We start from the raw sequence: 16,158 nt of genomic DNA on the forward strand, positions 1-16,158 counted from the left end.
GAAGGTCCTTGGGTTATAAGAAAATTCCTGCTAAAATCAAATTTGCTCAAATACAGTCGATAATTTTTTTCTTGCCCTATTTATAGCTAATCATGTCACTTTCCTTCCTTAAAATGTGGCCATGTTTTCAGTAGCAAAGTAACACTTAAATGTTAATGCGAATTTGAAGCCTATATCAAATAAAATATATTCTGTAAAGGCAAATATGTCCTTTTGGTAGAAAATTTCTAAGTATATTTCAGAGTACCATTTTTAAATATGTTTCAGAGTAATTTTAAGATTCATAAAGAATTAAACTGAATTCTAAACAAATACAGGAATATTTAATTTAGGAACAAAGTGAATATGTATTTGTATATATAGTAATATGACAGTGAAATTTGGATATGTTCATGATATTGACATCTGTATTTAAATTCTACCCTGTGTCCAAAAGATAACTAAAAATTAACACCATCACTGATTAATCACATCAATTTTTATCACACCCTTACCCCCCAAAATGATGTGTGTTTTTTTGAAGCTTCTCCTATATAATTAATTGTTTTGTGTTGCCAGTTTTAAAAAGGAGCTACACAACTATTTTCAATCACTTGGTCACCATCACCACTAAGGAAGTAAAATTCAAGCACTGCTTTTGGGGCAAGTAGAGGAGAGCATACACTTGGCTGATCCTATGAAGATCCGATATGAGGCCCAGTTGTGTCACTGACTACCTATTTGGAGATGGTTTTGAATTTTGGTTTCTTATTTTGTAAAACAAAGTATTTAAACTAGATTTTAATCATTCCTTCTAGCTGTGAAACCTGGTAATTTTAGAGACTTTAAGCAGACTTGATGTGATGGTTACCTTTTCACCATGTTTCTCTTCACTTTGTAGAAATGATCATCAGGTACCAGGGGTCTCAACTTAGACTAATTGAATCACAATCTTCAGGGATGGAGTTTGAATATATACTTTATGTTTTATATACCTATGAAAAGCTCTGTAGCACTAGGTTCCAACTATTTGGGTTAATTTTTAAATGTTTACTCTTCAGAAATCTGTCATCTCACCAGAGATTTGGAACTGTTTAGGACTAGAACTTTTTTAAAATTAGACTATTTGTATGAAAACATATTTAAGGATTTTTATCTGCAGGGGTTTACACACACAGCATTGTCTTCTGGAAATAGTCTCAAAATTTATGATAAGTTATTCTTGATTGTATTATGAGACCTAACTTCCTATTAGTACTTCTTAGTCCTATTTAAATCTAGTGCTTTTCAGTCAACTGTGTGGTGCTTATGGACTACAAGTGTCTTGATTTCTTTTTCTGTCAGCGTAATGACCATGGGTTGTTTGAGTGAATTGTAGTTGTAGGTAGTCCAATTTTTAGCCTTTTCAAAGATCGTTGTCAGACTTCAGTTTTTGCCTTTCTCATTCTTTGATTGAGTTTATTACATTATCTCCTGTTCTTTGCTTTTGTTCAAGAGAACCAAACTGTTATACCTTGACTTTTCTGCATCTTTTCCTGTTTTTCCCTTCAGTGGCCAACTTCTGCCCTACTGCTTTGTGCTGCACAAATGGCTGTTAAACAAAAATCTTAACTATTGAAAATAAATGGAAAACAAAACTTTTGCCTCAAAATGCAAGTTATTTTTTTCAGTGTGGCAAAAAGAGGTTAATTTAAGAAACTTTTTGTTTGTTTTAAATAAAAAAGCCCTGTGCAATTTATCTTCGTTTATCCAAACTACTTATAGTCAGTATCATTGGGACTTGAAGAAAATCGTTCATTTCCTGGAGTAGGTTTCTCTCTTCATTAGGTACTGTGGTATTTATTAAAGTTTTTTCCCTTTTTTTTTTAACTGTTACCCTCTTGGCATAATAGGGTGGGTGGATATTGAAAGTAAAACAAATTTGTTAATCTTAATGCAGTTTAAGCAGACAGAGCTTGATGAGGAAGGAAGCTCAACACCTGATGCCAGTGGAGATGTGAAAACTTAACCTGTTTGTAGTAGTCTCTGAATTCTTGAAATTTGTAAATATGCTTTTTCTGTCTATTGGGGTTATTAGACATGTATTTGCAAAGACTCCCAGCTTTCTCTTCTACTTTTACAGTTACGATAGTTGCACTTATAAAAACAGTATTAACTATAAATGACTTTTTATAGTCCCCATAAAAAAAACAAAATAATTTCTAGCTGTTTTTTTCCTCTTTAAAGCTTTTCATTTATTATTTCTTGGATTTGTTAATTAATGTTACAATAAATTAAAGAATATACTAAAACTGAATGGAACCTAGACAATAAGCTTACTGGTATCTGCCACAATCCTGATTTTTTTGCAACTACCTTTGGATTGATGATACTGATCTAGAAGTTTTTAAGCATCTTTGATAAAACTTTCCCAGGTAAAGCATAAGGTGATGTGATATGAATCATTGCTTCTGAACTACAACAGGGATGGTGGACAAGATGATATGAATTCTTCTAATTAGTTTTAATTCAGAAACATCCTTGTGATTTATTCTTCATGCAATATTTTCATATAATGCCCTTGTCATTAGCAAAACTGACCTTGTCTGTATTTTCAGTGCTTTTTAATAATGGTGTCTAGGAAGATGAACCAAGATCTAGATACTGAAATTCTCTTTAATATGTTGTTTTCGTTCTTTCAATTCTTTGTTATGCTTCCTCTCAACTTTAAGCCCTTATTCCTGTTCTTCAAGTAGTGCATATTTATCTTGGACTATCTATTATGTTCTAGTCTGTTCTTCTTGCCAACATCAGATTATATCTTTCTCAAACACTGCTTTGTTTATGTCATTTCTATGCTCAAAATTTCCATTGGCCTCTTGAGTCTGGCCTCTATTTTTCTATCTTTACTTCCCATTGTTAGTTAAACCGTCCTATATGTTAGCCAAACTAATTATTTCTCTCTCAACCCTACCTGTGACTTTTTGATCCTTCACATTTGTGGTTTCCTACCTATTGAATGCTATCCTTTTCCCTTTTCTCCAAATGTGTCAGTCTTTTTAAGGACTTGCTTAAATTTAAACTCCCCTATGAAACTTTCCCTAATTGCCCCACTAGAGGTAGCGTCTCTTTCTTCTAAAGACCTATGGCATTTATTATTTAAGGAGTTCATTTATTTGATAGTTGGCACTGACTAATATTTTTTTGGTGTTCACCTCTTTTATTTTCCCCAGAATCTCTAAACTTAGTGGTCTCAGAGATATTTCTTAAAATTATTTGTATGACCCACACATCCAGGAATACTGGATGATTTATTGCTGTCTAGTAAATAAGAAGAAGTAAAGAAGGTCTTAAAGTAAATTTGAGAACTATTTGCCAGAATCAAGGGCATTTGGCAGTTTCTCTACAGAAGATACACCTGGGATTCAGAGACAGTATGAGCCCTTGTTAAATTTTTTTTAGAGCAGCTACATTAGGTATCACAAAATTGTCTCTTTAATTATGTTGAGGACTTTGGATATATTTCTAAGGAATAAATAATTTTGATAAATTTGTAATCTTATTTTTTGCTGTAAGTTCAGAACACCACATTTTAATACTAATACCTCTTGTTCATGTGCTATGTTAGTTATAGAAATGGTGTCACTAGGTCAGTGTTGTGATGCTTATGAGATTTTATTTTGTTTTTAAGTCATACTAATTAAAACGGACTTGAAGTTAGTGATTCTGATTTACTTTACTGTGGTACTGCATTTTTTTCTATATGGAAATAAAATTTTAGTGTTTCTGTTCAAGAGTATCAGTTTACTCAAAAGTTTGTTTCTTTTCTCAAGTATGTATGTATATGTACACACATATGCCTTCTCTAGTCTTGTAATTAGAATATTGAAGTAGTAAAAGAAATGTATTGCTCTTAAGAACGTGTAGAGAACATTCAGGGTCTTTTATGCCTTTCTTTCAAACCCCTAGAAAAATGGGATGGTATTATTCCAAAAACTGTAATGGGAAATGGGTTTATCAAATGCACAAAACTAAATGTTGGATTGGACTTTTGCCCTGTTAATTGGAGTAGTATCCATATGTATGCAAAATGGCTTCTTTTTCATAAGCTAGTATTTCAACCATTGGTTTTGGAGAATCTAACTAAAATGTAAATTCCTTAAGGGCAGGGATTTTATCTTATACTTCTTTGTATTCTCGAAGTGTCTTAGCCTCAATAAATGTTTAAGATGCTAAGTTTCTGTTTTGGGGAGGTTTAGGGGAGTTTTGTTGTTATTGTGAGAATGACTTTATTTTTGTTTGTTTGTTTTTGGTTTGTTTTCTGTTTGCAGCCCCATTGACAAACCTTCAGATTCTCTCAGTATAGGGAATGGTGATAATTCCCAGCAGGTAAGAATTTGATACTGTACTACTCCATTTATCTTCTGTACACTGAAACAAGGTGTTTCTATATAAATAAATTTTGTAGCTGGTGAAAAATACCTTTATACTGAAACGATTTAAATACAGTGGACACCTTTTTAAAATATGTTATAATTAGTCTCCTTTTCCTCTACAAATATATGCAACATAATTTAACCCTTCCTCAATGACTCAGTTATCATTATGGTCATTTATTATTTGTACTGTGTATTAGTTAATATATCAGTATCCTTAGTCTGTTGATGTTGTTGGTTTTTTTGACCCTATACCAAATGGTCCTGGACTAGCATGGCTTCTGAGTCCTTGCTTTTTAAGGTTGTTCCTTCCACACTCTCCCCTTGTCCCTTGCTGTCAACTTTAATTTTCTTTTTCCATCAGTGTATTTACCCCTAACAGTTTTCCTTTTTACTTCCTTCGAATGACTATTGGCTTTGAAATAATAAACCAAATAGTTAAACTGTTGAAGGTTACATCAAAATGGTATTCCAAATAAGGTCCTGACTTTTAGAGCAAGCGCTGTGTCCTCTTATCTAGGTATTCAGGGAACATTTTTTTGCTAGTTTTTAAATTGCTTAAATTTGTACACATTTTATTACATTGATAAAATAAATGTAATTCTAATCTCTTCCATAAAGAATGGCCAATTTTCCCTGTGTTTGTAAAGGAAAGATTTCAAATACAATGTTTTTCAAAGTTCTGCTCACAAATTCCATAAAAGAATTTGAAAATCTGTATATCTCCTTGCACATTTTAAATTGACATTAAAATTTTTTTTCATAATAAGGTAAAAGGAGTCACAAAGGATGTAATGTCAAGCATAGTGCAAATATTGGCATTTTAAAATACAGTTGCTATATTACTTTTTAAAAAGTATCTAAGAAATTTAAACACTATAGTGTTTTGATCCCCATCATCCAATTTTTAAAGAAATACACAAACCTTTCTTTAACAATCAGAAAAATTACATCATACCTTTTTCTCCTTCAACTCATAATTTCATTCCTACTGCCATTGCAGAATTTTATCTTAATGTAATTTGTTTATGCTTAAAAGGCATATACGTCTCTCAAACAAAAATAATTACGTAAATTTTGAATTAAAAATGTTTTTGTGTCACAAGGCCTTACAGTTTTTTCTTCTGAATTTTTATCAGTACTGTTGTTGACCAAAATCACGTTAAATATAGATTTTGATAAAAATTAAATCACTACACTTAAATACTAAAATTATGTTGAAATGCATCTCTTAATGACATGGATAGGGCCATTTAAAATTAGTTTTCTTGTATCACCAGATAAATATCACCTATTTGTAGAATGAGACAAAATACAGCAGCAACCCTAGTCATGTTTTTCATTTTTCTCAATGTAAGTGCTGAGACATCTTGTTCTTATAAATAAGAAGATGGAAGGATTATTATTATATCATTATCAGTCAAATCTTTGAACTTCTGAATTAAGTACCTAAAAATCATGTAAAGATTTATAATAAAATTATTTTTAATGATCTCTCTGAGAACAACTTGATTAGATCTTCCAATAATTTGGTTGGAAAAAAATATTGGGGATTACCTCATTTGTAAAAGGATCCAGTCATTAGAGTCACTCGCTCTCTTTTCAGCAATTCAGATATATGCAACAGTTTTTTGTTTGGCCCTGGAAAGTTTTCACTCTTGGGCAAAATACCATAAGTAGATTCTAGAGAGTGAGAAGTATTCTTTTCTTTGTAAAGTGAGAGGAGTAAGGTTGTACAAGGAAAGGAGACTAGCTTAGTGCTTTTCAGGCAAATCAGTTTTAGAAAAGAATACATATATAAGTTGATGAACTAATTAATTTTCTGAGAATTCTTTCTCGCATTAAAAAATCTTCAAGGACCATTGTTTGAAGACCACTATTTTAATACACTTAGTTGCAGACCTGTTTTATGGTGGCTTATTAAAATATATAAACTAGTATTGATCATAATTTTCTTTTCCTATTTTATTTAGATATCTAACAGTGATACACCTTCACCACCACCTGGTTTATCAAAATCCAATCCAGTCATCCCCATCAGTTCATCCAATCACAGTGCACGGTCTCCTTTTGAAGGGGCAGTAACGGAGTCACAGTCGCTATTCTCAGACAACTTTCGCCACCCCAACCCTATCCCAAGTGGGCTTCCTCCTTTTCCCAGCTCCCCACAGACATCCAGTGACTGGCCCACAGCACCAGAACCACAGAGCCTCTTCACATCAGGTATATAACCAATAGTGTTAATAATTATACTCTTTTATTGTGGTAACATACATAAAATCTGCCATTTTAACCATTTTTAAGTGTATAATTCAGTGGCATTAATTACTGTTAACAAAGTTGTGTTACCATCACCATCTGCTATTCTTAAAACTTTTTCATCACCCAAAATAGAAGCTGTCTACCCTTTAAGTAGTGACTTTTCTTCCCCTTGCCACCAGCCCTTAGTCCCCATGATCTTTCTGTCTTAATGAATTTGCTTATTCTAGATATTTCATATCAGTACCATCATACAGTATTTTCATCATACAGTATTTTCCTTTTTGTATCTGGCTTGTTTCAGTCAACCTGATGTTTTCTTCCATGTTGCAGCATGTATCAAACTTTGTTCCTTTTCACAGCTGAATAATATTCCATTGTATGTGTATACCACATTTTGTCTATCCATTCATCTGTTGCTGGACACTTGGGTTGCCTCCATCTTTTGGCAGTTGTGAATATGCCAGTGAACATTGGTGTGCAAATGTCTTTTTGAGTCTCTGCTTTCAGTTCTTTGGGATATATACCTAAAAGTGGAATTGCTGGGTCATATTGTAGTTCTGTGTTTAACCTTCTGAGGAACCACCAAACTGTTTTCCACAGTGGCTGCACCATTTTACCTCCCCGCCAACAATGTGCACGGGTTCCTATTTCTCGACATTCTGTCTGCACTTGTTTTCTATTTTTTAAATAATAGCCAGCCTAGTGGGAGTAAAGTGGTATCTCATTGCTTTTGACTTTTTTTATTTTAAAATTACTTTATCAAATAAAAAAAAACATTTCCAAACAAAGCAAAGCAATGGGAAAAACAAATATCCTGAAATAACATCATTCCTTCCAATATATTCCTACCATACCAAAAGGAAATTAATGAACCATAGTCACCACTGAGCATTCCCATTAATGCTCAGCCATTAAGATCACCCTCAATATCTTGTCTGTTCTTATTAGATTATCATTCCCCCTTCACTAGCTGCTGTCTATCTCTAAGTCCCCCATGTTCTACAATATAAGACACACATTGATTTGCATTTTTCTGATGGTTAATGATGTTGAGAATCTTTTCATGTTCTTATAGCCTGTTTATCTTTGTTGGAGAAATGTCCATTCAAGTCCTTTGCCCATTTTTTCGTCTCATGGTGGTTGAGTTCTAGGAGTTCTATATATATTCTGGATATTAAACCTTTATCATATATACAGTTTCCAAATATTGTCTTCTATTTTGTAGGTTGTCTTTTTACCTTATTGATAAAGTCCTCTGAAACACAAAGTTTTCTGTTTTGATAAAGTCATATTTATCTTTTGTTGCTCGTGCTTATGGTACCATATCTAAGAACCAGTTGCCTAACACAAGGTCTTTTCTTCGAAGAGTTTTATAGTTTTACCTTTTATATTTAGGTCCTTGATCCTTTTTGAGTTGATTTTTTTATGCATGTAAAATGATGTAGATTTTTACAGTATGATGTAGGGGTCCAATTTCTTTCTTCAGCGTGAGGCTATCCCATTTTTCCAGCCACATTTGTTGAAGAGACTATTCTTTCTCTGTTGAATGGAATTGACACCCTTGCCTAAAACCATTTGGCCATAGATATCTGGGTTTGTTTCTTTCCTCTCAATTCTGTTCTGTCTGTCTTTTGCCAGTACCATACTGTTTTGATTACTGTAGTTTTATTGTAAGTTTTGAAATCAGGAAGTTTGACTCCTCCAACTTTTCCTTCTTTTTTCAAGAAGGTTTTGGTTATTCAGGGCCCCTTGCAATTCCATATTAATTTGATGATTGGCTTTTCCATTTCTGCAAAAAATGCTGTTGGAAATTTAATTGGGATTGCATTGAGCCTGAAATCACTTTAGATAATATTGACCTCTTAACAATATTAAATCTTCCAATACATGCACAAGGAATGTGTTTCCATTTATTTAGTCTTCTTTAATATTTTCATCAGTGCTTTGTAGTTTTCCATGTACGAGTCAATTGCATCCTCATTTAATTTATTCCTTGATGTTTTGTTCTTTAAGTTGTTATTTTAAATGAAAATGTGTTCTGGATTTCTTTTTTGGATTGTTCCAATGTCCTTTACATATTGCTGGTATATAGAAACAACTGATTTTGTGTGTTTGTCTTGCACCCTGTAACTTTGCTTATTAATTCATTTGTTAGCTCTAGTGGCTTTCTTGTGGATTCTTCGGGATTGTTTATATATAGGATCATGTCATCTGCAAAAGCAAATAGTGATAGTTTTACTCCTTCCTTTCCATTCTGGATGCCAGCAATTATACTGTTAACATATTGTTGACAGACTAGCATGAAACCCATTGGTGGATATATTTTTATTCCTTTTTTCTCCTTACTCTCTTTCTCAGAGAAGTGGAAATAGTTTACACTGCATAGAATAAGATAATTAGATAATTTGTTGTATGATCTAGAAATTAGGATGTTAAAAAACAGGTTTCTACAGAAATCAAAGGTTATGTCCCCATTTTACTCAATAATAAAAAGTTCATTCCTCTGAGAAGCATTGAAGGCTTAACCATTTTAATGATATTTATGTTTGTATAGTTTGACTTAAAATTTTTCCCCCAGCTACATTGAGGTAAGTTATTTATTAGTGAAAGTTGTGTTTCAGCATTTTTGAATCATTTCCATTTTATTTATTATAATTAACTTATTAGTTACTAATATGAAGGATGGCATGAAGCGGCACCCAAGGAGGCAGAAATTTTTTTTAATTATAAGGATTAATATGAATAGGTACTGTTTTCATTAAATTACATCAAATTTTTTTAGCACTATATAAATCATATTTTCAAAATTTTTTGTACTTTGTCTTGTTACATTTTTAAAAAGCTTTACTAATTGAAATCCATTACATTGTATTTATTATTACTTTAATTCATTTGAATGAATTATTCTGGGTTTTTATTATAAATGGCTCAATATAATTTGGGTATCAAGTGATTAGCAGAAATCATTCTATCTAATTCAACTTTTGAAATTTGTAACAAGAATAAAATTATTACTTAAAGTATGAGGCCTTTTTTTAATTACACCATCTTAATGTACTAAGAAATCATACAAATTATGCATATATTTGATTTTATCTTGTAAAATGATAGCTTTAACTTGCACTTGTGTAGATACCCATTAAGTATGAAAGTGAGTTATGTATTTTATATTAACTTTAATTTTCCTCCTATCAGAAACAATTCCAGTATCGTCCTCTACAGACTGGCAAGCAGCATTTGGCTTTGGTTCTTCTAAACAACCAGAGGATGACTTGGGTTTTGATCCCTTTGATGTCACTCGAAAAGCCTTAGCAGACCTGATTGAGAAGGAACTGTCAGTCCAAGACCAACCTTCCCTTTCACCCACATCTCTTCAGAACTCTGCACACACTACAACCGCCAAAGGTCCAGGCTCTGGATTCCTGCATCCTGCTGCACCTACAAATGCCAACTCTCTCATACTACCTTTTCAGTCTTGCCACAGAGGTTCCCTCAATTTCAGCAGCACCGAGCGGTTTATAATTCATTCAGTTTTCCAGGCCAGGCAGCCCGCTATCCTTGGATGGCCTTTCCACGCAATAGCATCATGCACTTGAACCACACAGCAAACCCCACCTCAAATAGTAATTTCTTGGACTTGAATCTCCCGCCACAGCACAACACAGGTCTGGGAGGGATCCCTATAGCAGGTAGGTTCATTTAAAACCTTTGAGAATTGGAATAACTCATGCCTTCAAGTTGTTGGGTGGGTAGGGAAAAATTATCAAATAACAAAGTTAGAGTACTTATTGTTAGTCTTGGAAATTTATGTGGGGTCAAAAATTAAGGTTATTATCACAATCTAAAGAAATGTTAATTGGATGGATGCCTTGTAATAGTGAGCTTTATAAGGATGGTGGAGTATTATCCTAGTTATTGTTTGGAAGCATCTTACTAAATAGGATAGTTACCAAACTTTCATGTGTCATATAAATGCAAAGAGTAAAAGAAAATAGGAACTCTGAAATTATGGTGCTTTAGAGTTCAACACTGCGGTAAAAATTCTGATTTTGCATTCTTAAACTGATTCAAAAAAATTTTTTTAAGATGGTAATTAGTGAGAGCGTGAGGGACAAAGCCATTCTAACCACATTTGACAATTACTTACTTTGATACATGCACATACACATATATCAAAACTGTGCTAAATATTAATAAAGAACTTAATATTTGAAAACTTTCATTATTAATGTTTCACAAATCTATATGCACAAATATATTTTTTTGTGAAAAATTGTTCAAGGAGAGAGATGTCTCTCTTTGGTCTGTCATATTTTTATTTCTGGGGAAAAATGTTAGGTTCCTATAGATTGATAACATAAGACTTCTGGTTTTGGACTGCTGCCCTTGAAGGTTTCAGAGCTTGGGTCTTAAGATCCCATAACATTTTCTAGATCAAGTGTCTTCTATATCTAAGGAAATCTTTCTTATTATAGTGGTCTCATTTAGTTTGAGCTTCAGAGATGTGTGGGAGAAAAAAAAGAGTTGTTCCTCTCCTGATTCTCTGAGGAGAATAGAATAGTCCCTCACTCTGTTGCATAACTCATATAATTTATCTTTATTCTTGTCATGGCCTTAAGATATGGTACGGCACAATGTTCTTGTAATAATGTGCTATTACCAGGAAGACATTCATTTTGTGGTTTTTAGCAGACTGATAATGAATTTGCAGAGTTCCATCAAAATTCTTTGGCTCTATTCCCTTGTGACCAAACAACATTGCATTTGTAGTATTAGAGAGTATAGTTTGTGACCGTTGTTACAGTGAAGTTAGCTTACTTACGATACAGTGAAATTAATTTACATAAGCTTAGAAGCACCTAAGGTAGTGATTACACATTGATAGATTCATGATATTTCTTCATTTGATTATGGTAGTTGGTAGGTAATCCAGAGTGGCATTTTTCAATCCTTTTTCTATATGATATTCACTTGTTCTGATACTTTTTTTCCCTTCCATTCAAGACAGTATTATTAGAGTGTATTTTTGTTTCATTTTGTTCTGTTTTAATCATTTAGAAACATGGTATTTTAATTGCTAGTAGTGTATCTAGTAACTGAGTATAACATTAGAAAGTTAAGGTTAAGTTCCTTTAAATATTTTAAACATTTGAAAATAAAGTAAACCAATTAAAATGAGTACTTGGGTTCCTGTTTGCCCAATAATGAGTAGGGACGTGGAAGAATACAAAAGAAGTATATAATATATATATTCTTTCCAGGAACTTTATATTGTAGTTAAAGAGATAAAATTAAAACATGTATGAAAGTGGTAATGATAAGATACTGGAATCTGGGAAACATCAATGTAGCCTATAATTGTTGGGGAGACTTCATTGAGGAAGTAGGAATCGACTATGGCCTCTTGGATTTTGATTGATAGAAGGGCAAGAGAAATGCCTTTTATGTTGATGGTAGCCTCCTGAATAAAGACATGGAGGCAGGAATGAGTATGTCATTCAAGAAGTAGTAGTACTGCCTTCTATAATAGGAGGTACATCTTATTTTGTATGATGTAATGGATGAGAAAATGTAGGAACTCTGACAGCTGGGCAAAACAGTGTGGACTTGATATGATAGGGAGTATGATGCCTTTGTGGAACTCTTAGTTCTTAATTGTCTTCATTTTGTACTTTTATTTGATTTACTACATGACTATCTCCGATAAATTATCTGTTCTTCCAGTATCATAGTCATCATATTAGCACAGAAGAGCAGTTTCAACCCGAATATTTGAAACCAGTAGTTATTCTGGAAATGCCCCAGTGCTAATGAGAAATCACTGATTTGTGAATGTAGGGTTATCCTCATATTAGTCATTTGAAATCTTCATCAAAAGTAGAGACTTTTATGGAAAAAAAAATGTGGCATTAAATTGTGATCCAATCTTTGTGCATGCGTGTGTGTGTGTGTGTGTGTGTGTGTTTAACACGTAATACTTCAACTGTAGAGCATTAAAAACTTTTTCAGAAATTCTAAGAATTAAGTCACCAATTTAAGTTCTGAATCATTTGTATTTTGGGGAGAAGTCATTGGGGAAAGTTTGTTATTTCAGATTTTTCAATTTTGGGCTATGCATACCTGCGTGTTATTTAACTGGTGACTTGTTAAATTCACCAGTTAGATTATTTTTAAGACTCTGATGAGTAGAGAAATTTTACTTTTAAGGTACCAAAATATTTGAAATTGTTATCAACAGTCACACTAGAATCCTCTCATTGCTGTTAAATATTTGATAGATACCTCAGGAAACTGCTGAGCCTCAAAGCAGAATAGTATAATTGGAGCCAGATGATTTAGGATTTTCAGTGATAATTAGTAATGACAAAGTAAAAATCTGGAAAACTGTGTACATCTTAACTGTGTCTAATTTGAAGCAATTTAATACCTAGCTCATATCTGCCACCCGTCCTTCCCCCAGTTGTAACTTAGTTGCAGCTTGAGTTGAACTATTGAAAGGGATTCAATTTTGTATCCCCTAATGATTGCCATGGTACCTTACACATAGTAGCTGTTCATTAAATACTTCAGCAACCTGGAGTACGTGCTGTTTCAGTGAGACTTTTGACATATGCTTAGACAATATTTTAAACATTCTATACTGGGAAAAGCACATCTATTTATTCTTTAGCTAATGTAGAGCAAAATAGGGTCCCTGACTTGAAGAAAAAATATCCTGAGGTGGCAATCACATACATATCATACAGATACCGTGTCTATATTATTATATATTTGTATTTAAATTTTTGTTTTTGGTTTGTTTCAGTTAATTCTTAAAGCTTGGTATATCTGAAACCTATCATGGGAAGGACAGTTGCCAGAGGTTTGATAGGAATGTGGCTTTCATTTCTTTTGTCTAATTGAAAGCATTTTAAGTGCTTAAAATTAGTTGTTTACTTAAGTAAGTAAAATCTTTTAAGCAGCATTTTCTGGGCTGCACATCCAGTTTGCTAAGTTTAGAAGGACTTTTGAGCTAAAATATTCTTGAGAGAAAACTTTGTGTGCAGTTATAGCAAGTCCATCAGATCTTTTTTTTATTACTGGAATCATGTACCTTTGTTCTCAAAACTGACTTATCTTGTCCAACTCCTTCATTTTATGAAGGGCATAGTTGTGTTCCAGAAAGGTTAAATAATTTGCTAAAGGTCACACATTCAATTAGTAGTAGAATTAGAATAAGAACTCTGATCTCAAATTCAGTAACTGGAATGTTTTTCCACTGCAACATTGATACTCTCCTTCGTAAGTGAAGATCACTGGCTTGTGCTTTAACTTGGCTTTCTTCCCATAGTAATTGATTTTTGCTCTCACACAGTTGCAGTCTCTTTTTATCAGCAGTATCTGTCTATGAGACAATTGGCCTAGCTGAGAAATATGGCCTATGGTTAAGAAATAGAATGAAGGTTATTGACTTGATGAAAATCAGTCTCTTCATTAGTCCTCATTAATACCGTGTTTTCACCAAGTACTCTCCTCTAAATTTGTTCCTTGCTATGTACTTGGAGTCTATAGGATCTTTGCCAATCAGGAATAACCTGTTTTTAAGTATTGAAAGACTTTTCCTCACTTTGTCGGTTAAGCTATCTTTCCAAATACAGTTTTTGCAGATTCGTTTTTCAAAGAATTAATTTGGCAAGATGTTTTTATTCCATAATGCTAAAAAATTATTTAGAAACTAGTAGACTTAAGTCTGTAATTATTCTTCTTTCAAGGTATACGTAGGGAAATATTTGAAAGTGCATAGGATTTTTTTCATGGTTTTGTCAATTCAAAGTTTACTTATTAAAGGGCATTTTTCTTTCAATTTTCTTTTCTGAATTAGCTATTTTAGCAGTGACTTGATTGAATTTTGAGTCATATGTGAAACAAGTCACTTATTGCTAATAATTGTCATTTATACGTAGAACTGATCTCATTTCATGTATAGTTCTTGACCTAGAAGTAGTCATCTCAATTTCAGTCAATTGGATCATTGTATTAGCATTTTACTATTTCTGATTACATCAAAAGTACAATTGAATTTCAGATGCTATATTATTTAATAACAATACTTATATGTCTATGATCTCAAATTTTCTAATACACATATTCTTCTGCTTTTAAAACATGGATTAGTATTTTTTCCTTTTAAAAAATCAGTTTTTTTACCTTCTGTAAGTCTGCATTTTTAAGGGATCCAGTTGACTTGGAAAAGAATGGCTTTCCTGGGCTTCTTTTTTTTCTACCCATATATTTATATCCTAAATCTATTATATTTGTTCTGATCTCTAACATAATATTAAAATTAAAGAGTGTTTTCAAGTATAACTACTTGATAAGCTTATATTTAAAATTCATGTTTTGTTTCACACCTAGATTCCAACCATTAAGCATGTATTTTATATATGTATCATTATCCAAGTATTGAAACATTTTTAAAGGGACTGTTTAACAAATCTAGTCACCCTAACTAGACCATGACTGACTTTTCCACAGGGGAAGAAGAGGGTGAAGGTTTCGACCATGCCACTGTCAGCCTCTTCCCATTCATTACAAACAAGGACAGCAGCCCTACAAGTCTCCACACTACTGTGGCCTGACAACAGAACTGAGAGGAGAAGGATTAGACTCTGGGTGCTTGCATGGGCAACCGGATTTTTGCATGATTCCTTTCTGATTTTGCATTTAATGTATATACCCAAAGAGCCAATATAAACGTTCCTCATGCCTACAACTAGTGTGTTATCTCATAGTTGCTGAAGTTATTTCTTCATTAGGCCTTTAACATTATTTATTAGCATTTTGGCATTGTTTCTCATGAGTGATATTATTTTTAACTCATACAAGTAAATTTGCAGTACTAATTAAGATCCCAGATGAGATTAGCTAGAATTGTTCTTATTTTGGCTCTGTTACTAAAAATATACAAAGGTAACAATGGAGTTCCTTGCTTTTACTGATCTGTGAAAAAATGGTAATATTCTAGTCTATTCCTGAAGAATTTGAAAATTAAGATAATGTCTGTTGGATTTTTGAGAAGAAAGTGTACATATAAAACCAAATTGGTGGTGTCATTTAATGCTCAGAAGGATGTTGTCAGCAATTGTTTTAGTTGTATGGATTTATATCCTATATTATACATTACATGTTTAGAAACTGTTTTTGTTCTCTCTGATTTGCACATTTGCACTTTCTGTTTAAATGGTTGTTAATTATACATAGATAAGTTAAAAGATAATTATTGTAGTTCAAATGCAATATAATTTCTTTTCTAATGCACTGCCTAGTATACCAGGAAATGCCTCAAAAAAAGAATTTCAGTTTATTGTTGATTTATCAGAAACTTGACTATGGGGTAAACATTGTATGTGAGAAGCAACTGTGGGAGTATAACTTTTTTTTTTTTTTTTAACAAACGGTAGTAATCTGTGGGATATAAGTTTGGAAATTTCATTCTTTAATAATTAAAATGTGATAATAAGAC

General features: G+C 32.7%; 1 protein-coding gene across 1 annotated transcript in view; it reads left to right on the forward strand.

The window, feature by feature from the left end:
• CNOT4 (CCR4-NOT transcription complex subunit 4) overlaps positions 1 to 16,158 on the forward strand; it is a 186,300-nt gene that overhangs the window by 148,306 nt on the left and 21,836 nt on the right. The window contains 4 exon segments of the mRNA XM_037836099.1: positions 4,290 to 4,347; positions 6,368 to 6,617; positions 9,852 to 10,112; positions 10,115 to 10,345. Of these exon segments, the coding sequence (XP_037692027.1) occupies positions 4,290 to 4,347; positions 6,368 to 6,617; positions 9,852 to 10,112; positions 10,115 to 10,345 (800 nt within the window).

This window comes from Choloepus didactylus, chromosome 5 (assembly GCF_015220235.1).
Source record: "Choloepus didactylus isolate mChoDid1 chromosome 5, mChoDid1.pri, whole genome shotgun sequence".
In the NCBI taxonomy this organism is placed as follows: Eukaryota; Metazoa; Chordata; class Mammalia; order Pilosa; family Megalonychidae; genus Choloepus; species Choloepus didactylus.